General features: G+C 55.0%; 3 protein-coding genes across 5 annotated transcripts in view; all 3 read right to left on the bottom strand.

Annotated features, from left to right (window-relative positions):
- Positions 1–5,655: 5,655 nt before the first annotated feature.
- Positions 5,656–10,758, bottom strand: HAPLN4 (hyaluronan and proteoglycan link protein 4; the record flags this gene model as incomplete). The annotated part of the gene is given in 7 exon segments (XM_079772739.1): positions 5,656–6,047; positions 6,386–6,718; positions 8,266–8,628; positions 8,893–8,998; positions 9,824–9,835; positions 9,837–9,896; positions 10,723–10,758. Coding segments are annotated over 7 exon segments (1,302 nt in total).
- Positions 10,759–10,949: 191 nt separating this feature from the next.
- On the bottom strand, positions 10,950–18,152 carry TM6SF2 (transmembrane 6 superfamily member 2). Of its 3 annotated transcripts, none has more exons than XM_079773035.1 (10): positions 17,770–18,152; positions 15,733–15,836; positions 15,233–15,330; positions 15,058–15,161; positions 14,579–14,661; positions 13,995–14,119; positions 13,704–13,805; positions 13,271–13,363; positions 12,537–12,656; positions 10,950–11,609 (listed from the first exon to the last, which is right to left on the bottom strand). In XM_079773035.1, the coding sequence occupies exons 2-10, from the start codon at positions 15,815–15,817 to the stop codon at positions 11,403–11,405; spliced, it is 1,017 nt and encodes a 338-aa protein (XP_079629161.1). In that variant the 5' UTR covers positions 15,818–15,836; positions 17,770–18,152; the 3' UTR covers positions 10,950–11,402. The 3 variants fall into 3 exon arrangements, with proteins under 3 accessions (XP_079629161.1, XP_079629162.1, XP_079629160.1); XM_079773036.1 differs by having other exon boundaries at positions 17,967–18,152; XM_079773034.1 differs by lacking the exon at positions 17,770–18,152 and adding an exon at positions 17,450–17,593.
- Positions 18,153–19,870: 1,718 nt separating this feature from the next.
- SUGP1 (SURP and G-patch domain containing 1) overlaps positions 19,871–23,174 on the bottom strand; it is a 30,705-nt gene continuing 27,401 nt past the window's right edge. Inside the window, exons 10-14 of the mRNA XM_079770971.1 lie at positions 22,630–22,807; positions 22,293–22,399; positions 21,540–21,685; positions 21,069–21,198; positions 19,871–20,776 (exon numbers count right to left, since the gene is read on the bottom strand). Coding sequence (XP_079627097.1) covers positions 20,750–20,776; positions 21,069–21,198; positions 21,540–21,685; positions 22,293–22,399; positions 22,630–22,807 — 588 coding nt within the window. The 3' untranslated portion in view covers positions 19,871–20,749. The remainder of the gene's footprint in view (positions 20,777–21,068; positions 21,199–21,539; positions 21,686–22,292; positions 22,400–22,629; positions 22,808–23,174) is intronic.

Here is a 23,174-nt window from a genome sequence, read left to right as displayed (position 1 = left end):
TCACGGGCAGATTTACAAAAAGACTGAGAAGCGCACACTAGACCCCCATCCTTGACCATGGTCTTCAGTCTTCCCTGCTATAGGCATTATCCACTGTTCCACCGTATGGCTGTCACTGAGAAAGCCCAGGGATATAGGTTTGCCTTCTTGCTTTGATAATTCTTGGTTTTAAAAAATAGAATAATCATTAACACATCTTCAGTCATCCATGTCACAAAAGAATTTTCCTTTGTTGGGGGCCCGGGGGATGCAACTCTTTGGGGAGTGTCTTTGTTCATGCTCCCTGCCTTGGCCCCCTCAGCCCCTTGCCCTGCCCCCACCCCAGCTCCATGGTGGGAGGGGACTATGGTATTTTCTAAGGTGGGTGGTTTGTCTTTTGGTCGTTCCCTTTGGGGTTTGTGTGGGCCACATGTGTGGCATGTGTGTGTGCGTGTGAACAGGTTCCACTGGTTTTGCTGTGAGCTGCAGTGTTCTGTGGGTCTGTGGTATCTGACACTGTGGACATTAATGTACTTCTTGGACATTTTAATAAAAATTTTTAACAGTTCAACAAGCCTGTTGCCTCCTGACACTTTCTTCATTCATTCACTCAGCAGGTACTTACTGAGAAGCTGTTATGAGCTGTGTACAGTGCTTGGTGCTGGGGAGACAGTGGTGCATAAGACAGACATGGTACTTGGGAGGTAGTCAGGGAAGGCTTCTTAGAGGAGGCAGATGGGATCTAAAGAAGTTGCATTAACTAGATGATGAGGGGGAGAAAGAAAAAGAGTTTCAGGCAGAGGGAAGAGCAAAGGCAAAAATCCTCTTGCAAAAGGGAACATGGTCATTTGAGAAACAGCAAGGAGACCACAGTGACTGGAGCAGAGTGATAGAGGTAGAGAGTGAAGGGAGATGAGGACAGAAAGGTAAAAGATGGACTATTCAGGGCTATATGGACTGTAGTGAGGAGTTGGGGCTTTATTCTAAAAGCTGTAGTGGCAACAAATACCATAAGCAAGGTCAAAAAGCAAATGCCAAACTTAGAAACAATTTTCAAACCGAGGTAAAAGACTTCTTGCCTTAATATATAAAGAGCTCCTACAAATCAATAGGAAAAAGAAAACCTAATAATCCAATAGCTGAATGTGCAAAGGTTATGAACAAAGCATTCACAGAAAAGAAAATACAGATGGCTCTTAAACTACAATATGTCCTAAACAAAATAATACACTTTTTGCATGAACACCAAGATAAACAAAGAAGAGCATATTTTTTAAAAGAGGGAATAAAATCTACTAAGAGAGGAAGCTTTGCATAGATCAATGATGACCATATACTTAAATTGACAATGGTTTGTGACTTACTCAACCATCTGCACCTAAGGTCAAAGTGGAGGATGTTCAGCTTCACACATAAGAGAATTGCAAGTGACACCCACAGTGAGAGTCCATTTTCACTTACCATGTTGGCTAAGGTAAAAGTGATAACACGATGCTGGTGAGGATGTGTGGAAACAGCAAGTATGTCTGATGGAATATAAATTGGCCTTACCTCTAAGAAAGGGTGGAGATCACGATCAGAATGGCAAGTTTTGATCTCTTGATCCATCAACTGATAGCATCCTCCTGTTGTACTTGTGTGAGATGATGTGGGTGCTTATTACTAACAGCAAAATATGGGAAACGAGGTGTCCACCATTAGGAGACTGGCTACAAAAATTATGGTGCATCCAAACAAGGCAAACGCTGCCGACCTTCAAAAAATGCTTTGGGGGAATCTTTACATGTTGATGGAAACTATCTCAAAAATGCATTATTAAGTAAAATCAGAGTTACTTTTAAAGTCTTTATGGTACACAAATGTTCATAGCAGTGTTATCCACAATCATCAAAATGTCCACCAACTGATAAATGAATTTTAAAAATGTGGTATACACATACCATGGAATATTATTCAGCCATAAAACGAATGAAGCACTGACACAAGCTACCACATAGATGAACCTCAAAAACATTATGCTGAGTGAAAGAAGCCAGACACAAAAGGACATATTGTACGATTCCATTTATATGAAATATCAAGAATAGGCAAATTCATGGATGCAGAAAGTAGATTAGCATTTGCCAGGGCAGTGGGGGGAGGAAAGAATGGGGAGCACTTGCTTAAAGGGGGGTTTCTTTTGGGGCGATGGAAATGTCTTAGAACTAGATGGTTGTACAACATTATAAATATGCAAAATGCCACTGAATGGAGCGCTTTAAAACATTTACAATGGTGAATTTTATGTTATATAAATTTTACAATATAAGAAAGTATATGCTGCCACCAATTGTGTAAAAGTGGGGAAAAGAAACATATATGTATGTTTGCTGGACTGAACATAAAACATCTCTGGAGGGACAGGTAAGAAACTTTGGGAAGTAAACTGGGCGGCAGAGGATGGGGGGAGGGAGAGAGGGAGAGAGGGGCGGGTTCTGAATACCTGGCTTCTGGGAGGGTTCCATCCAAGTTGCCATCCCTTAGCTGTCCTCCCAATGGACCCTGGAGACATCCACTCCAACAGCAGCGATCCCAGCAGAAGGGAGGTTCCCTCTGCCCAATCATCCAGCAAAATCCCAGGGACTACTTCTCATTGGTCTGCATGGGCCCTGAGTCCATCCCTGGACCAATCAGAGCTGCCCAGGGAGATGGGCCACATCGCTCACTGGCCCAGCTGCAAGGTGGTGGAGTCAGCTCCTCCATATCTTATGAGTGGAGGTAGTTACATACTCACTGGAAACCAAGGAGCTGGAACAGTGGAAGGGAGAAAGTATGCCAGCAGGGAACAGGCAGGATGAAAGAAATCCCATGGAGGAATCTCTGTGTACATGCCCCTCATCCCAGCCCCCTGTTTGAGGATGCTAAGGCCCAAGGTAGTCTAACCAAGGAGCTGGACCCTGCATCAGAGGAACAGTTTGCGTATGGAAACTTGGTCAAGTCTGGTATAAAAGGATGAACAGTCATATCGACCATCTCACTTCTACCACCAAATCACATTTTTTCTCTTCTCCTTTTGTTTGTATCTCAGAAACTTCCAATGCTCCTCAGCCCACACTCCCCCCACCCAACCCCACCTACACTCCAGGAAAATTGCAACCTCTCTGCCTTCCTGAAGCCAGGGTCACACACTGGATATTGAGAGGAACCACTGGGTTTGTCAGAGACCCAATCAGGACAGGACTGAGAAGTGCCAGACCTATAGGGGGTAGCTCAAAGAGAAGTGTGTGTGGGCGGGGGGGGGGGGGGGGGGGGGAAGAGAATGGGTGAAAGAAGAGGAGATTGAGGAGTGGGATGTGGTCCTGAGGAATGAGGACCTTCTGACTGGATTACCACCAAGTACCTCCCACTGGGAAACATGTTGTCCACCAAACTGCATTTTGAAGTAGTTATTCACTAGCTGCCTCTTTTTCTCATCATATACATCCCCTTCTGTATGCTTTGCACTCACTGGGACCTCAGAACAGCCCTGATACAGAGGAGGAAATAGGCTCAGGGGTTTTGTCACTTGGTCACAGGTAGGATTAGAACCCACGCCAACCTGGTTCCCAACCCACATGGGTTTCCTCAAGATGGATGGGAGAGCACAGAGGGCTCCAGGAGGTCCCCAGTGCTACTCCAGGCAAGACCATGGCATTGGGATTTCCCATGGCTGGGTGGCTCTCTACACTGGAGAGTTTGGCTGGGTTCTGACTTCTTTAAGTAAGAACCTCCTCTTAAGCCCTGGCCAGGTAGTTCAGTGGGTTACAGCATCATCCCGAGACACCAAGGTTGCAGGTTTGATCCCTGGCCAGGGCACAAACAAGAATCAATCAATGAATGCACAAATAAGTGGAATAAATCAATGTGTTTCTCTCTCCCTCTCTGTCTCTCTCTAAAATCAATAAATTTTTAAAAAAATATCCCCTTAAAACCTGGAGCTCAGAGTGGATTTTGAGGTTTAAGAACCTTCTATCTCTCCTGGATCTCCTAGGAGGAAAATAGGGGTTGGGGGGTTAGGGAAGAAGAGCCCAGTGAGAATGGGGATGGGGTCTGAGAGAGGAAAAGGGGAGCCCAGTGCTTGCACAGCTCAAAGGGCCAAGGCATGCCAGTGCCGTGGTTTGCTCATCTGTCCAGAGGCAATGAAACACCTGGTATCCCAAGGGTATGTCGTGCACAGCTGCTGTCTGGGAGATAGTTAGCGTGCAATTGCAGGGTTTCCAGCAGCCCGATAAGTCCAGCCCTGTCTGGGGATGCTGCCTGGGGCTGAGCCCACCTGGTGAAGGTTCGGCAGCCATTAAGCCCTATAGGGTACAGTTCCTGCCCATGGTAAGTTCCTGAGAGCTGGGGAGTTAGTTGTCATGGGAATGACATTAACAGTCTCTATGGTAACAACTTGGTGGGCAGGGCCCTACCCACAAGGAAAAGCCTAGGGAGACAGGTGTTCTGTTACCTCAGACTCCAGTTTGGTCTCCATGGCAACAGTTGTTTAACTTGGAGGGTGGCAAGGAGCTGGGGTGGGCCTGGGGAAAGGGCAGCACGTTTCCATGGTGAAAGCTGGAGAACTGAGTGTTGGTTAACTCTCTGGACAGTTGGGGGAAGGGTGGTCTCCATGGCTGTTGGTCAGGGTGGGGACAACTGACGTGGAGTTGTAGGTCTCCGGGATGGGGGCTGGTGAGATGGGGAAAGTGTGGTATCCATGGTTACAGCTAGAGGACGGAGGCACTATCTCCATGGGTGTGACTGATGAGGGAAGGGTGGTGTGACTGGCAAGAAGAAGGGCTGGTCACCTTAGAGACAATGGGAAGTGGCGTGGCTTGCCTCTGTAGCATGGATCTCATAGACCCCAGGGTCCTGGGAATGATTTCTTTGGTGACAGCCAGGAGAAAGGAGGTCAGGTGGGGGTGGGCTTGCCCTTCCAGAGAGATACCTGAGGGTGGGGCAGCCAGTCATGCGAGCCAGCGGGGGCATTTCCGTCTGTCTTAGCAGTAACAAAAGGTGGTCTCTCCTAAAACTGGAGAGATGAGGCAGCGGGGTCACGTGCGCCGCCGGTCCACAGTCCACGGAACCTGGGGACTTGGTCTCTTACTACAGAAATTTCAGGGGACTTGAGGGGGAGGGGTCAACGATAGGAGTACCCAATCGACTGATCACCGAAGGGGAGAAGACAGGAGCCCACGTGACTATGGGGCGTGGTCACCTGTCAAATTTGCCGTTTCTAGTTTCTCTACAGGTGATAGGAGGATGGTTCAGTTGCCAGGTGCCCGTTAAGTCTTCAGTCTCCAGGGAGATGCAGAGGGCGTGGGTCCAGGCTCCAGGTGACCACTGAGATGGCTCTGTGTTCAGGTGGCCTTGGGAGGAGCAGTCTTTAGGAGACCTCGGGGTCTGTTGGCCTGCAGGGGGCATCAGGGAGTGTGCCTGGTCTGCTGGAGAAAGTCAGGGGAGGAGGAGAAATCCACTGTCCAAGAAAGGGGAGCTTGGTCAGTGTCCAGGGGACTCCAGGAGACTTGTCTCTGGGGGTGTGGTCAGTGCTCAAGGACCACAATAGCTTGGTCAGCCAGTAGGGCACCACAGGGGGCGTGGTCCGTGTCCAGGGGACAACAGGGAACTTTGCCAGCCCCCAAGCGCCCCCCCGCCCCCAGCCCTCCATGCCCTCTGGGCCTAGACGCGCAGCGGGGTCCAGGCAGCGGGGTCTCGTGCGCCTCCGGCCCAGCCGCCGCCTCCCGCCCAGCCCCAGCCCCAGCCGCCAGGTGCCGGGTCCGGCGCGCCCGGCGCGCGGTAGCAGTAGACGCCGAAGAGGCTGCGCCCGGGATCGGGGAAACCGAGGTTGCGCACGCCAGGCCGGAGGCCACCGCAGCGCGCGCGCGGGTTCACGATGGGGTAGCGTGCGCTCCCATCCGCCAGCCAGCCTGCGGTGCAGCGGTCCAGCAGTTGCAGCTTCCACGCGGCGAACAGCTGCCCCACTTTGGCCACCGCCGCTCCGCGCGCCGCGCACGCGCGCGCTGCTCCAGAGAAGGGCAAGGGCCGCAGCGGCTTCAGGAAGAATACCCGCCCTGCGGAGGGTGGGGGAGTGGTTTGGACCGTTCCGGGACCTGGCCTCTTTGGGATTCAGGACGCCCCCCGACCGCCTGCAGCCCAGGACCCCAGCCTCAAGATTAAAGAGCATCCCCTCCCCTGCGGCCCGGGACCCCTGCCTCGGCCTGAGCAGCGTTTGCGCGACGTGGCGGTCCCGGGGAAAGGATGTCCTGGTCTGGCTCCCGGAGGGCAAGGGCGGGGGAGAAGAAACTGGGGGTGGGGTGGGGTGGGAAAGGGAGACTGAGAGGAAGGGAGTCCCGGAATGGCCTGACGCGCGAGGGGAGAGCGCGTCTTCCCAGGGGCGGGGCCTACGCACCGGGGAGGTTGGACGTGAAGCAGAAGGCGTCGTAGCGTTCCTCCGCGTTGTGGCGGTAGCCGTAGTTGCGCACGCCCCCGGAGGCACCTCCGCCAGCCCCGGTGCCCCCGGCCCCGCGCAGGCCGCCGCAGGGCTCCCGGGGCTGGCTCACCGGGTACTGAACCGAGCCATCGCGCAGCCAGCCCGCGTTGCACCAGTCCAAGCCGTCGCGCCAGGCCGCGTGCAGCTGCTCGGCTGACGCCAGGATACCATCCTGTTCAGCGCAAGCGCGCTGCGCCTCCGGGAAAGTCAGCTTGTAGCGGCCTCCACGGGGGTGGTAAGGGAAGACCACGCCTGGGAAAACACAGGGGAGTCATCTAAGAGCCCCCAACCATCTCCCACCCACCTGACACCTGGGGTGCCCTCTGTCTCTTCAACCTAGATCTTCCAGTCCATCCCGCACTCTGGTCTCACATCTGACCATGCTTTTTTCCAGCTCATTCTCCTCCTGGCTCCCTTTGCCTTAAGCTTGATTCACTTGACCCTCCTCCTTAACATACTTAAGTGTGTCTACCCCCTTTCCACCGCTGGAGACATTTGCTCATGTTCTTTCCACCTGTTGAACTCCTATTCATCCTTCAAAACCCAGCTCCCACAACCCTCCTCCATTCAGTCTTAGGTGCTTCTGACATTCTCCCAGCACTAGGACCTTCCCTCTGATCAAGCCCTGAGTCCACAAAGCTGGGAATGTCTATGTCCAGTGCTGGCTCCCCCACACTGGAAGCCCCTGAAAGGTTGACCTTGGGCAAAACTCCCTTTGATCCGCAGCATTGTCCAGGACAGTCAGTACCCCTTGGTTTTCCTTCCACCGTCAGTCGTTATAACTCGTCAGACTTGCAGTCAACTCAGCTCACAAGTGTTCTGTCTGGCTGTGTTTGAAGGGCGGACCTTGGGGGTTTATTGGGTACTCTCAGCAGGTGCAGGAAGGAGGCAAACAGGGACCAGGGAGAAGACCTGGAGCCTGGCAGACTGCGGTGTAAGTCCTGGCTCTGCTGCTCACTATCACGTGCCCTTGGCAAGGGTCTAACCTCTCTGAGCTAGTTGAATCATCCTCAGGGGTTTTGGGAAAATTAAATGAGAAACTCCAGAGAGCTCTTCAACCAAGTGCCTGGCACAAGACAATGCCCAACAAAGGAGAATTGCTGCTATTGCTGTGTTGTTATTTGCTATTGTTGGGAAGTTTGGCAAGTGAAGGCCCTAAAATCTTTCCAAGCATCTTCTAAACGACTGAAGAAGGCAAACCAGGTGGAAGGGAATTTTTTTCAGGAAGAAACCCCACCTCCAAGCTCCGCTGTCAGCCAATCAGAGCAGCCCCATCTTCTGGCCACAGCTGGCACTTGACTCAAAAGTTGAGCCCAATCAGGGACAAGTCTGGGACTTCTAGGAAATCAGTTGCTAGGCTGGGAGGGTGGAAGCCTGGTATGAATTTTTCGTTTCATCAGGGGAAACTTGCAAGAGGAAAGCCCACCCAGGGAATCAGAGCTGAGGGAGGGACTCCTGACATGGAATGAGTGCCTGGATCTTACTGTGCCTGAATCCTACACCAGGGTTTCCCAACATCCTCACTATTGGTATTTTGGACTTGGTCATTTTTTGCCCTGGGGGACTGTCCTGTGCTTTGTGGTATATATCACAGTATCTCTGGCCTCTACCCACCAGATGCCACCAGCAACCCCCTTTTAGATGTTACAATGTCCCTGGGTAGCAATAATCACCCTGAATCAAACTACCCCACCAAGCCTCTAAATTCCTTCAGGCCAAGGATTTGGTTTCTCTTCCTTGCTATTCCCTCCCGTCTCCTCCCTTAGAAATGCCTCTCATCCTGCCCACAGGCTGGTCACCTTCCAAGTCCAGCTTGACCATGCCCGTGTCATCCTCTAGTTCGTTGGTGACCTCGCACTCATAGTGCCCATAGTCTTGCAGCGTGACATTTCGGAGAACCAAGGAGGCGTCCCCAGGACCATCACCCTGCAGCTCGGCCCGCCCTCGGTAGCTGCCAAACGCCCGGTGCTGGGGGCCCAGCGCCACAAAGACATCGGTAAAGGCCAGCGGCTCCACCACTTTAGTCCACTTGAGACGGACACCTTCGTGGCTGTGGACGGTTGCCTCGTAGTGGTACCGGCAGGGCAAGACGATGGTGCCACCCCGGTGGCTGACTACCTGCCCGGGCGCTGTCTGCACCACCACCGAGCCCGACTCGCCCTCTGTGGGTGACCAAGGAGAGTTCAGATGAAGTCCTAGGGGTGGGGTAGGGGACCTGGGGAGGGGGGTCCTGGAAGGGGATGTGGTTATTAAACTTGGGTGGGGGTAAGTCACATGGGTAGAGAGGCTCAGGGAGGGAACTGGGAGGGGGAGGAGCTGGGGCGGGGCGGGGGGGGGACTGTGGCCTTCAGGACCGCCCAGTGCCCTCCCCTTTCCCTCCTCCATGCACCCTGGCGACCACACTTGGCCTCTGCTCTCTGACTTACCCAGCACATGCACGACCTTCTTCCTGCCGCGCTGCGCCCCTGCGGGGGCCACGAGCAACAAGACTCCCCAGAGCGCGCAGGGACCGAGGGCCGCCCGAGCCCACACCTGGGGGCATGGGGCACTCAGTCCAACCTCCTGGCTTTTGCCTTTAGGAGGACTAGCCCCTTGCTTCTCACGTGCCCAGGCCTCCTCCTCGTCTAGGGTCCCAGAGGAGTCCCCCAGGAAGGCTGGCAAAGCCCTCCCTCCCCATTCCCTCTCCCGGGGCTTCACACCCTCCCTCTTGTACAAAGCCCACCCGCCTGATCCCCTAACCTCAACTCCGGTGGCTCGGAGCCCCGCCCCCTTCTCTCCGGCCTGGGCCGAGGAAGCGAGAGGAGGGAGGAGCTGAGCAGCGGCAGCGGCAAGGTTATCCGTGCGCCAGGAGACTGCAGCAAACCCGGCCGGGTGGTGGGGGTTAGGGATGCGGGGAGTTGTTGAGAAAAGGAGAGAAAGAGAGAGAGAGGGAGAGGGAAAGAGAGAGAGAGAGAGAAAAAAAAAGGGAAAGAGATACAGAGAGAAAAGCAGGGAGAGATGAAGATAGAGGAGAGAGAGCAAAAGGGAGAAAGAAGAGGAAGAAAAGTCGGAGAGAAACATGCAGAGGGAGAGACAGAGACAGAAAAAGATGAGAGGAGAGCGCGCAAGAGGGAGAGAGACAAGAGGGAGACATTAGGATAGCGAGAGACAGAGAGACGCAGAGAGGGAGAGAAAAGTAGGGAGAGACGGAGAGGGATAGAGAAGGAGACGCAGAGAGTTTGAGAAGCAGGTGAAGAGACAGAAGGGATGGGAGAAATGGAGCGGGGGAGAGACGAGAGAGAAACACGGAGGGACGTAGAGACAGAGATAGAATCCTAGAGAGGGACCTACTGGGACCCGCGCCGCGGCCCCACTCACCATGCTGCCCGCGAGGCCCCCGCCGAGCGGACCCTACGCGCCAGGACTGCGCTCCGGGCTCATAGAGGAAGGACTAGGCAGGTCTCAGCGGGCAGCGCAATCCCGGTGACTGCCTGCAAGGGGAGGAGGGAGGCGGACAAGGTGGCGGGGTTTGGGGGGGTTGTTAAAGGGAAAGCGGAGGCGCGCGCTCCGCAGAAAGGAAACCCGGGCGCGGGTGTGGGAAGGAACACTGGATTGTGAGTGCAGGACCAGTTCCCTGCTCTTGCTGGCTGACTGGGCCTGCGGAGGACCCTCTCTGGGGCTCAGGTTAACCAGCTTTAAAACGGAGGCGAGGGGCCTGGTGGAGTCTTCCACCTCAGATACCCTGCACGGACAGGGGGCTGAGTAACCTGGAAAAGGAGCTGGGTCTGCAGGTCTCTCTTTCCCGGTTGTCACTGAGTGGCCATCTCGTTGTCCTGGGCTCTGGCACTGAAAAGGTGCTCACTCTGCGTGGTGGGGTCCCACAACAATGACCCTCTCATGCAGCAACAAATCCAACTCTGCCCCTCACCCACTGTGGGCCTTAGAAGAGAGCTTGGTTTCCACCTCTGGGAAATGAAGTACCGATTCTTTGGTGACGATCCAATGGCTAGACATACACTAGATGCTTAATGAGTGTTGATAGGTTGAAGAGGGTCTGATCAAGCCCCTGACCCCACTCTGGGCTTATCACCCCTGAACCTGGTCTTGCATCCAGGTTCAATAATCAAACCTGGAAACAATGAGCTCTTCCCCCAACCCCCTGACTGCCTCCCCAGGCGGTTTCCCCAAAGTATGAGCCCTCCAGGCAGGGCTTTGTGGTTGAAGTGGCCAGGGCTTGGTTCCTAGCTCAGCTGCATCCAGGAGGTAGAACCCCAGACCAGGACCTTCATCTCCGGCAGGCTCAGTTTCCCCATCTGGAATATGGGGTAAGATCCAGCATATTATAGCATGTGAGGTTAGCCCTTGGCATGGTAAACAGTAGGTGCTTAATAACTATGCCACACTTTAATTATTATAATTTATTAGCAGAAATAGGACTTGGGACTCTTGTCCTGATTGTGACTCCAGGCAGGTTCGGATCCTCTCCGAGTCTGTTTTCCCATCTGGAAAGTGGAGCTGTGCACACCAACCAGAGACAGACTTCTGCTGTCTGGCCCCTTCTGTTCCTGACAGTCACACTGGCAGTGATGGTGGGCCTTTGTGGGGTCTGAAATGACAGTCCTTCACCCCTGCGCCCTGAAACACTCAGGCAGCAACCTTTTAGGCAGCAAAAGGGCTTTTAGTAAAAGGATCCCTGGGGGTAATGGATACATTTGGCAAGGGAGTAGAAGAATCCACAGAGGTTGGGGAGCAGTGACAGCTGAGTGTGGCTGTGGCCCTCTCTGCCTGAACACCTGGCCTTTGGGTTCCCCATCCCACCAGCTGGCCTTGAAACCATCACAGCCAGAAACAAAGACACCATGGGTGTACCTCCTGCCTCTAAAAACCCAACCCATCCTTCTGGGGGCAGGGCCAGCCGGGTGTGTTACAGGAGTCCTGGGGAGTCCCACAGGCCCCCTCAGTGCTGCTTCTCGTGGAGGACGTGGGAGCCGGCTGGCAGGCGCTGGAAGAAGGCTGGCCACAGCAGGCAACGGAAGGCCAGCAGGTGAGGGCCCAGGGCATACAGCATGTTGCACACGAAGAAGCTGGCCCAGGCATCCTCCGGCACACGGTAGGTGAAGGGTGTGCGCAGGTGCATGGAGGCACCCATGTGTGAGAACTGTGCCTGATGGCCACACAGGGAGGAAAGATGTCAGGGGCTGGAGAGAACCAGTCCCAGCATCAACAACATGCCACCCTGGGGAGCCCAGGGGTCCCTGTCTCCATCTTGCTGGCTCTGCTGACCTACCTGTCTCCTCTTTCCAGTCCATCTGCTTGTCTCTAAATATCCCTGTCCCTACGGTCCTGTCTGTCCTGTACATCTGTCTGTGAGCTTCTCCCCAGCTGCCTAACCAGAACCATGTTCACTGTGTCTGCTGGGCCCTACACCCTATCTCTCTGTCCAGCTCTTCCTCAACCCAGACAGCTGCCTTTGACACAAATTCTGTTGATTATACCATAGATGTCCTCCTGGTTCCCACTGCTCTGACCTGGGCCCAGCCTTCATCATATCCCATCAGGAATCCAGAAATAGACCCCTAGCTCTGACGGTCCTCCACTGCTCAAACACCTCCCACTGTTCTCCATCTTTCTACACAGAAGCCCCCAAGGTCAGAGTTCAAAGCCCTTAGCATCTAGCTGCCAATTTCTCTAGCCTCTGCTTTTACCCTTGTTACGGCTTTGCTATATCACTGGCTCTGTGCCTTTCCTTATGCTGTTCCCATTCCTGGAATGTCCTTCCCTGCCTGGAGCACTCATACCCACATGGCGAAGCCCAGTTCCTATGCCCCCTCTTTTAAGAAATCTGTCCCCTCTGTAATCCCTCTCAGCCTCTCCCTCTCCCTCTCTTCAGTTCTGACCCCATGGAGTTGGGGATGGTCTGTGTCTGGCTCTTTCTCCTCCAGACTAAGGAATCCTGGGGTACTGAGCTGGGGCTGGGGCCGCTCAGAGGCCCAGCATCACCCAGCCCAGGGAGAGCACAAAAGAAATTGATGGGTAGGCAGAAACTCTCTTTCTTATGCACCTGACCCCCAACACCCCACCCCCACCTCACCTGGCCAATGGCTCCAGCAAACACCAAGGCCCAATCAGGTAGCCAGGAACAGCCAGGGAAGATAAGGGCATAGGCAGCCAGGACATAGAAGGGCAATGCATAGAACATATACACCAGCATCTGTGATGAGCAGATATGATGAGCAGATGCCCCGATGGTTCTCCTGAGACCCCTCAGGTGGGAACCCCAGGGAGGCTCTGGCCAGCCTCAGACCCCACCCAGGATGGAGGCTCTCTGTACATCCTACCCTGTGCAACCTGCACCTTTATTTCCTTTGGGGGTCCCCCATCCTTCCCACTGCCCCCCCCCACCTTACTTCTGTCCACATGATCAGCAACAAGATGGGGATGTGATTCAAACTTAGCCAATCAGAGCCGGCCTGAGACTTGTGCTTAAGCTCTGGGGAGATAAAGGCTCACTTTCCTCTGGGGTAGCTAAGTAGGTCAGAAGGAAGCCTGGCGCTGCCCAAGGCTCTCTCTGTCATTCCACAAAGGGACCACCTGGGAGTGGAGTCCATGCAGAGAAAGTAGAGCCCAGAGACAGAGCTCTCCTTGAGCTCCTGGATCCAGCCATACCTGAGACTACACCTATACTTTTTTTTTTTTATATAAGACAATAATTCCATTTGAGCTTCTGCCAGTTGGACTTGTATTTCTGGCACCTGCTTCAAAGAAACCCAGTGGATCCCTACACATGGCAGGATCATGGTCCTTTCCTCCCACCTGCCCGCTCACCTGCACCTTTGGGTAGGCCACAGGGTCCCGTAGGTATGGTTCATACTGATAAATGTAGACAAAGCAGGCATCTGTGGGGCAGTCAAGCACCACCTGCGGCCAGCAGACAAACCAACAATCCACCTCAAATATCCCTCCCACCAAAAGCTTTCCCCATCCTCCCAGGCAGGGCTCACACCCCTCGCTCTACCCTCCCCCAGCCTTGGTTCTATCCTCTGGCTGAGAAGCCACAGATCTTGGAATCTTGGAGCTGGGGAGAAGGCTACAGGGAATGGGGCTTAGTGGGGGAACACTCAGGTCAGACTCGATGAAGAACTTCCCTGGTGGTCAGATGGGAGAGCAGTGACCCTTTTGCACTGAGTAAACTTAGGTGGAAAGGGAAGGCCAGGGAGGGAGGCTGAAGGCAGGAGAGGCGTAGACTAGCCAGACTCACAAGGCCCCGGAAGAGGGTGAAGAACCCAGCGAGGATGAGGTATATGACGAGAGCCAGGTCAGCCGGGCGCTGCAGGAGGCCCTTTCTTTGCTCCTCCTGCACCTGCCCCGTGAGAGAGAGACTGTGAGGAGTCAGCAACCCAACAGGCACTCCGTAAAAGCTCATCCCTTCTTTCCCAATGACCAAGGACATCCTTCCAAGGAGGTAATGTTTTTTTTTTTTACCAGAAACAACTCAAATGGGGAGACTGTGGTAAGTGGGCACAGGCATGCCTGGAGGCAAGGTACTTACCATGTTGGGGGTGCAGCAGGTTGGTGGCCGGGCCTGGTTGAAGACCCTCACACCAGCCCAGCATGGGACCAGCACATATGGGATGGTGAGGAAGAAGGCTGGCCTGATCTCTGAGCTGTATTTCCCTGTCATGGTAGGGGAGATGAGTAATACTCAGTAAGGATCTCCTAGGCCTGGCTGGGCCCTTTAAGTGGGCCACACCAGAGCCCCTGGATGGAAGTCATAATTCACAAATGCCATACTTGCTCAGCTTTTTCTTTTTTCTTTTTCTACTTGCTCAAGATTTAACACATGTGGTTCTTCAGTGCCCACAAGATGATGTCCATGCTCCTCAGACTGGCCTACCTCAGTTTACCTTCTGGACACAGCTCGTACACTCTAGCTGTTCTTGGCTCCCCCTGGAAACACCCCTCCACGATGAAATGGGGAGAGACAGGCAGGTTGCTGGCTTAGACTATGCATGAACAGGAATGTGGGGCCCTCTTCAGACCTTGGGGAGCGGGTGGAGGACCCCGTGGTGGCTTCCAGGTGCAGGGCAGTGACCCAGCTCAGGAAGGTAGGACTCCTCAAAGCCAAATACTTACCAAGGATGTTTCCTGGGAGAAACACCAGGATGCTCATGACGAAGGACCCCAGCCAGTACAGTCCAAGGTTCCGGTACCTCTTCCTGGGTGGGGAATGAAGGGGTGACCAGTAGACAGATATCCATCCCCAGGCTTAGAGCACTAGCCAGGGCCCAAGGTGCACCCTGGGCTCCCCAGCTTTGGTCCTTCCCAGTTTGCTCAGGATGAAAGGGACAACAGGAAGTTGAATGAGAGAACGAACAGTCAGACCTTCCGTCCAAGGACAGAAGTGGCTGCCCAGGCGCACAGTGGTTAAGAGAAGAGAGCCGACCACCAGCCACCTGTGACATTCCCCAGAACCTTCTCCCAGTCACACCTGGCTGGAGCCCTAAAGGGGCCTCCTGATTTTCCCGACTTCTGGCTCCACCCCAGCCTGAGACCCCACCTGAGGACTTGACCTGCTTTCCAGGGTCCAGGTGCACTCCACCCACCCCTCGCACCTTCTGCGGATGGCACCAGCCATGGCCAGGTAGAGGAGGTAGTGAACGATGCCATCCCAGTAGCAGATGAAGACTCCGTGTGCCGTGCGCAGGTATGGCTCACCCTGCGGGAGCAGGTGCAGGGATCAGACACACCGCCAGGCAGGGGGCATCCCATAGACCAACCCCTACGTACCTCCTTGGTGTAGAACTCCATGAAGCCCACCATGTAGCCATCTTCCTGGAGAGCGATAAGGAGGTCCACCACCGAGGTGAAGGCAAATACTGCAAACACTGCAGGGAGAGTTCAGGGCAGGCCTGGGGATGGGCGGGGCCTGATGCTGCAGCAGGGACCCAGATCCAATCCATGGCTCTGTGTCCAACTGCTCCCAGTTCCCACTCCACAGGTCACATGAACGACCACCCTCCCTCAAGGGGAGGCACAGTCCCTGCCTTTGCCTTCAGGAGACTCTAGAGTGATGGGAAGACAGTTCCCACTCTCAGGAGCCCCACGTCTGAACAGGAGGGCCTCTGAGGTTCCATTGTCAACAGTTTTCCAGCCTGAAGATCTCCGGTCCATCGGGAGCCCTTCAAGGGCCCCCAATCTGATGGAGGAGGCCCTTCGAGGGCCCCCCGTGTGATAGAGAAGCCGTGGCTCACACAGTTCTCTTCCCTAGGACCTTCCCACTAACTCACCGGCGTAGTGTGGGTCGTAGTAGATCTCCCCGCGGGACAAGCTATAGATAGCCACAAAGAGCTGACCGAGGATCAGGGCACTCATCAAGGCCACCCCAAGGGGACTGTGAAGAGGAAAACCAAGTCAGGGAGGCCAGACCCAGTGTTGAGACCCAACCCCAACCTGGTGAGGGCAAGAGCAGACTCCAGGAAGCTCCAGGTGCTGAGGCTGATGCATGTGTCTGTCCGTTCAGAAAAATGCCTTTCCTTACACTGCCCTTTCCCACCACCAGGCTCTTTCCCCAGCTGCTTCCGTCTCCTGGAAACTCCTTCCAGGAGTTTCTTGTCTACTTGGCAAATTTCTACCCATCCTTCATGGCCCATCTACATTGTTCCTCTTCCAGGAAGCCTTCTCCAACGCCTCAGAAAAGATTATCGTCAAACTTGGGCCAGGTACAGAGGAGGCACCTGTCAACCCTTTCTGATTATACGATTTATCCCATCACTTGCTGATATGTTGGACTCAGTTGCTCAGTCGGTCATTCAACAACACTGAGCTCTGTGGCTAGACCCAGCACCCACCCTGCCAGATGGTCTCTAGTGCTCAGCTCTGTATGTCTCCCTGTGTGAAGCTCCTGACTCCTCCCGGCTAAAGTCCACCCCACCTCTACCCCGATCTGTTCCCATTGACCCGATAAAACAGGTCAACCAGGTGCACAGCCAGGTCTCTGGGCAGCCCCCAAAACTTGGCAATGCCTGGAGAGGGCAGATCTATCCAAGGTCACACATCCTCCCCTCCTCCCCCACTCTCTCCAGGACTCTACCTTCTCTGGAACCCCTCTAACAGCTAGGATCCCCATTCCTGCCCCCTTCGGACTAACAATGACAATTATAGTCATCAGATGGGGCCACACCAGAGTCTTTGTACACAATTCATAATCCTTAACTCTACGGGATGAGATCTAGGATTGTGTTCATTACACAGTGAAGAAACTGAGGCGTTCAGAGGCAACCTGGAACACTTGGGATCCAGGGGGGTGGAGCCAGCCATTTGTACCCAAGGAGCTAGCCTCATGGTCAAGACTCCCTCTACTCCATTCTTGGGTTGAGCTGGGTTTAGGAGTGTGAGGGGCTTTGCCGATGCCTGGTACCCAGAGGCTGGATCCACAGGAACAGAGTCTAAGGTTAGGAGACAGACACAGGCAAGCTTGAGGCATGTATGGGGAAACTGAGGCTAGAGGCAGGGTGGGCCAGCCCTGAACAAAAGAAAGTCCCAGGCCTTAAACAGGAGATGGAGGGGCAACCTGGCAGGGGTGGTGCAGCCGAACCTGTGTGGCAAGAGCCAGGTCACCAGGGCCTTATCTGGGGCAATACTTTGACCCTTGGCGACTTTGGAACCTATGCTGGGCATATCCCTGGGAAAACCGGAGAAATGCTCCAACGCCCTGCCTGCCCTGTGTGTGTGTGACGGGGCGGGGGTGGGAGGGCGATAGGCTCTGTTTCTGAAGGTTCCTTCTCCCCGGGCCCCAAACGTCCCAGGGGCGCCCCCACCCCCAGCACACAGCCTCTGGGCCAGCGGAAAGAGGACTTCCGGTTGGAAGTTCTAACCTACGCCCCGGCCCGAACGGCTACGGCTCAAGGCTCACGCCGAGAGCCAGGCCAACCGATGTGCATCCTCTCCCCGGCCCCTTCCGCACCCCCCAGCGCGGCCCGCCGTCCCGCGGCCCCCCGCACGCACTGCGAGAGCGCCGAGACGTGGTTGAGCGCGTAGGACACAGGGAGGGCGCCGAGCGACAGAGCCGCGATTTTGCCCGCCAGCGGCGGGATGTCCATAGCAGCGGTGCCCGGACCCCGCTCGGCCCCGCTTAACCTCCAGGGCGCTCCGCTCCTCCGTGGTGGCGCGTCTCGACCGGAGGTTGCCAGGGACTCGGCCCCGCCCCGCCCCGCGCAAAGGTCGCCCCCAGCTGCGCCCGGGTCCTGTCGCAGCCCAGGGCCACCCCGCGTGCCCCAGGGAAGCCTCCGAGGCCCCACCCCCTTGCAGCGGCCCTTCCCCCTCACCGGACTCGGAGCGATCCTCCGTGGCCCTCCCGTCGCCGAGCGCAGTTTCCCTCTCTGTTAAAGGCTAGATCACGACCCTCGCGCCCTGGAGATCCGGGACTGGCAACTTTATTCTGAGGAAATTCGTTTTCCTGCTCTGTTCTGCTTTTCTGCTTTCTTCATCCCATATTCCGTGCGCACCCCAAGGAGAAACCAACCTCACTACTCGGTGCAGTTCCCTTCAGTGTCCTTGGATTTGAATTTTCACTCGGGGGCCACAGACACATTTTAAACACGTGTCCAGATGTGAAACTTTGACAGCCTGGGGGGGACCATCTCAGGGCAGGCGGTTACAGCCCTGGGTTGGGGTCCCCTGAAGGCCTCTGTGATTCCGTGTTCTGAGGTCCTTCCTTATAGCCAGGACACCCTGTGGGCAGCTGAGGGCGGGGTGGGAGGGGCTGCTCACGTGGGCGGGGTCAGAGGAAGGCGGCCCAAGATTAAGTGGGGATGGAGCCAGTTTGGTGAGAAGTTCCTGGCAAGGAGAATAGCTCAGGCCTGGGGCTGAGCAGCAGTAAGGAGCCTGGGGCTGGGAAGGTTCTGAGCAGCCTGGAGGCTGTGCTGGGTTCAGGGGGAGGAATAAAGGGGATTGACCTCTGAGGGGGCTGCAAGGTGGGAATTAGGTCTCTGTTACTACCTTCAAACAGGCTCTCACCCATGTAGTACTATGGCTGCTGGAAACGAGTGTGTAGTGCCCACCTAATTCCTTCCTGGGTTGGGGGGAAGATTGAAACCCTCATCCCTTGTCCATGCAGACCCTTGGCCTTGTGCCAGCTGGGTCCTATCTCTGTCTAAGCCTGGGTAACATGATCTTCTGGCCTTCCCCAGGTGCCCCTTGCCCATGGGATGAAGTTCAGGTTCCTCTGGGCTGACTTGAAACTCCAGCCTGGTTTCTTGACCTTCCCAACTCTGGCAGTGCCAAAAGCCCTACGTGCAAAGGAGGAATGTTGAGCTTTCGTTCTGAGGAGCCCAATCCATGGGGGCTTGTGCCTGCACGTTGCATTAATTGGCTTCACTGGAAGCAGGATATCCCAAAGCCCCAGGGAGGTGCAGAATGTGAGCCTTCACACAAGCCTCTTTCCTGTATACAAGATGGACCCTCTTGTGTTTCCTCACCCCTTAAAGAACTTCCCACTGTCTCCCCCTCCAGGCAGCCCTCCCTGCCACCTGCAGGGCCAGGGGTGTCTAGTCCAGCTCTGCCTAGGGGCCTGGCCTTGCACCCTGGGTCTGGGAGGTACCTGCACACACACACAGCAATTGGGAGACCTCATCTTCCAACTTTCCCCATGCATGGGGGTAAAGTCCATGGGCTGAGTCTGGACAGCCTCCCAGTCACTGAGAATTTAATGGAGGGGTGACCTTGACCTGCCTGGTGGGGTGCCTGGGGACTGCTGGCTTCCCACAGCTACTCATCTAGCTCAGGACTTTGGCAAGGGTCACCTCTTTGCCCTGCCTGGGCACAGCACCCATGGAAGGGGGATGGTGGCATATGTCACCCAATCTGTTCTGTTGTTGAGATCCTCCCAGTCCCTGAAGCCCCCACTGAGACCGGCCCAGGTCACCTGCACCACAGCTCCGTTTCTCCTGGCAGCATTGATCAGTCTGATTGTTAGTTCACTGTCACAGCCCCCATTCTGACTCACAGTTGGTGCTCAGTGTTGGCTGAATGCAGGCTGGCCCAGGAGCCTGATTCTAGCTTGAATCGAGCCCATGAGCCCACAGGGATTGAGCATGACCCACTGGGTGCATGTGTGGCACAGGTGGGTGAGTTAGGGTCCCCTCAAATTCCCACACTCTGATACTTCAAGTATGGCTGCAGCTGAACAAGATCCCCAGGTGTTTCTGCACAAATGTGAGGTACTGAATCTAGAGACATGGTAGCTCTCAGCACACATTGGCCAGGCCACCCACAGACCTCACATCCTCTAGGACAGAGGCGGGGAACGTCTGGCCCAAGGGTCTTTATAAGGCCCACAAAATCATTTGGTTTGGCCCTGCCAAGGCATTAAGGGTGAGCTAATTAAATGTCTGACCAAATACAGCAGGCTAATTTTTAAGTTAATTTTTTAAAAAATATGTTTTTATTGATTTCAGAGAGAGGGAGAGGGATAGGGAGAGATAGAAATATCAATGATAAGAGAGAAACAGTGATCAGCTGTCTCCTGCACGTCCCCTACTGGGATGGCCCACAACCCAGGCACGTACCCTGACCAGGAATCAAACCCTGACCTCCTGGTTCACAGGTTGATGCTCAACCACTGAGCAACACCAGCCGGGCTGTTGATAATTTTGTATGGCCCGTGAATGATGTTATATACAAATGGCCCTTGGCAGAAAAAAGGTTCCCCACCCCTGCTCTAGGAGGTGTGACATTTTAGCACACAGCTGTCCCACAAAGGCATGAGCCCCAGGGACACGTGTACACCACACAGGTGGGACCCAGTGCAGCTGTGGCAGCATGGGCTGCAGCCATCACTGGCAGGGAATATCATTTGACAGGGAGGTGGGTAGCATAGGTGTGCCCTGGGGAAGGCTAGGCCCTGCCTGGAGATTCCTCCCCAGTTCCCTTCTATAGCACAGTGCTAGGCTGGGAGGGCCTGCCCAAGTGTGGCCCTCCTCTCTCCTCCAACCCAGGCTGATGAGGGATGGAGACCCAACAAGCAAAGGTCCAGGTGGTGCTCTTGGATTCCTCAGGTGCTGGGGAGCCTTCACACAGCATCTCATTCTCACCTGCCCCGCCCAGCCCAGCTGCTGAGGAACACGAGGGGTCTCTGGTGATGGCACGACCAGGCTCCCACAGTGGGCAAGCATTGGGACTTTAATACACAGCATGACACTTGAGACAACGGAAAGGGCGGGCAGAAATGCAGTCCAAAACATTCTACAGTCCAAGAATGCTCGGTTGGTTGTCTGGAAAGTATGTTTGTGTGTTTCTCCAGGATACTCAGTAGTAAGGCCGCCTGGGGTTGTTCTGTGGGAGGCAATAAGATAAAAGGGGAGTGCATTAATGCTAACAGATGGCAGCTCCTCCCATCCAGAACCTTTTAGGGGCAGCTGAGCTCACTCCTTGAGATGGCTGGCTTTGGAGAGGAAGAAGAGGCTCAAATGCAGGTGGAGTGGTGGTGGGGGTTGCTGGTGAGACCTGGACTAGCTGGACTGAGGGAGGAGGGATACTTCTGTTACCAGCACTGCCACCCCACTACTGTGGACAGTGAGAAACCAGTGCCAAACCAGAGGAATGTGGGGGATGGGAACGCACGCACCAGAGGGTTGGGCCGGAAGCGGTAAGCCAGCATCATCCTCTTGCGGAAGGCCTCGTACTCGTCATCCTCCTTAGAAAGCTCTGCTGGCCGGTCAATGCCAAAGCCAGCGCCATCCACTGTAGTTGTGCCCCTGCGGGGGATGAGGGGGGAGGTGCAGAATGTGAGCAGGAAAGCAGGCTGGTGCCAGCAGAAGAGCAGATGTCCAGCCTGAGCTGGGACAGGAAGGCTTAGCCCACCAGCCTGCCTAGGAGCAGCAGCAGCAGCTCGAAGTGGGGCTGTGGGGGCCATGCAAGCTGTGCTGGGCTGGAGACCAGCTAAGTGGGACACACAGGAGGGAAGAGCCTGAACTGGGCTCGCCACCAGAGTTCACAGCTAGGCCTAACTCTGGCCCAGGGACAGGACCAGACCCAGACCCTGGGACTAGTTTGGGATACCCCCTCACCCTCACCCTGCGTCAAGGGTCACACTCACTTGTTAACTGGGTTCTTGATGCCCTGGCCCTCTGAGCCTAGACCGTCACCCTCCTTCCAGCCCATCTTCATCAGCATCTGGTAGCCAATATTCTCCACCGTCAGCTTGAATTCCTTGTACTCGGAGTAGTCAGGCTCACGGCCTTCCTGTAGGACCAAGCAGCTGTCATCCCCTAGGGCCAAAACACGCCCCCTATGGCCTCATTGGCCACTAGCTGGGACCATCAGCCCATCAGCCCATCTGCCCCCCACCTCAAACCAAGTTCCTCCTCCTCAGGGTTCCCATGGTCCCACTTAGTGCTCTCTGGCAACCAAGTCAAAGAGAGCAAGGTGACAGTCACACAGGCCTCCTCTACCATGGGCAAGATTAATGAGTCACCTGCAAAGAAAAGCTCAGCTTCTGAGGGCGAAAAGTGTGAAAAAGCAGCCATGGTCAAATAGGTGAAGAGGCTTTGTGCCAGTCAGCTGTCTCTCTACGTGCAAAGGAGGAATGTTGAGCTTTCGTTCTGAGGAGCCCAGTCCATGGGGGCTTGTGCCTGCACGTTGCATTAATTGGCTTCACTGGAAGCAGGATATCCCAAAGCCCCAGGAAGTTTCTAAAGTGGCAGCTGAGCTATTTGTGAATTCCCCAAATGGACATCTGCCAGGAACAGATGTCTCCTGTGGCAGAGGGCCTGGTTCCTCCTGTGTGTGAAGAGGCCGCCTGCTGGACAGGCCCATAAGCAGGGCTGATGCCTGGGGACTCCCCATTCACCTTTAAGGCTTTGAAGGTCTCCATGAACTTCTCCAGCTCATCAGGTGGCAAAAAATCTCCAATGAAGTGCTTCCCCCGGCCCATCTTCGTCAGCTGCTCAGCCCACTCTGTCCGGAGAGATAGCAAAGGTATAAGAAGGAAGAAGTGAGCGGCTGCGAGAGAGGGAGGCAGCTAGGGGAGACCCTGACCTGACCCTGCTCCTCAGGGCAGCCCTGCACCACTCCTTTTACCACTGAGAAAACTGAGGCACCGAAAAGCCAAGTCTTGTGCCCAGGGTCTTATAGGCCAACAGGTGAGTGGGGCTTCCAGCCATCCCCCGCTGGAAACCTCAGCGTACCCCGAGTCTTGTCCATCTCCATGCGCCGCAGCTGGTGCTCCCAGGTGCCCAGCTCGCTATCCACCTCCTCATCACTGTCGTAGCCATGCTGGTGCTGCTGCAGTGCCCTCTCCCACAACAGCTGCATGTCCTGCATCGCTCGCTTGTGTTGCATGATCATGTCGTACATCTGCTGCATCTGTGGGGAGCACACACTATGACAGGGCCTGCAGCATATAACCGAGTCTCCCCATGTCCCTGTGATGAGAGAGAGGCCCCTCTCTGTCCTGCTCAGAACCGGGCACCATCATCATGGACTTAATGAGGGCAACTTGGGCTCCTTATCCCTAGGAATGTTAAGGGTGATGTGACAGAGCCCTGGCCTAGAGGAGGTGGCCAGGGTGAGGCGTCCCCAAGAACTGATAGGCCAGTGCCTCTAGTTCCCCAGGGAAGCAGCAAAGAGGTCAAGTTGACCCTCAACACAACACTGCCCACTACCAGCTGAGTGACCCTCACATCACTCAGGGTGCCCAGTGCTAGCCAGGCCTGTCCTGGACTGGATGCTG

This window comes from Cnephaeus nilssonii (assembly GCF_951640355.1).
Source record: "Cnephaeus nilssonii genome assembly, chromosome: 5".
Taxonomy (NCBI): domain Eukaryota; kingdom Metazoa; phylum Chordata; class Mammalia; order Chiroptera; family Vespertilionidae; genus Cnephaeus; species Cnephaeus nilssonii.
Note: the sequence above shows the minus strand (reverse complement) of the source record. Positions and strands in the feature narration are given on the sequence as shown.

What these genes read in the sequence shown, in the direction of transcription:
- TM6SF2 (XM_079773034.1), bottom strand. Translation starts at nt 17,544, where the DNA reads ATGGACATCCCGCCGCTGGCGGGCAAAATCGCGGCTCTGTCGCTCGGC. An exon ending in TGGAGTTCTACACCAAGGAG is followed by an intron (nt 15,162 to 15,232) that starts GTACGTAGGGGT and finishes CTGCTCCCGCAG; the next exon opens with GGTGAGCCATACCTGCGCAC. An exon ending in CCTGCTGCACCCCCAACATG is followed by an intron (nt 13,806 to 13,994) that starts GTAAGTACCTTG and finishes CTCACGGGGCAG; the next exon opens with GTGCAGGAGGAGCAAAGAAA.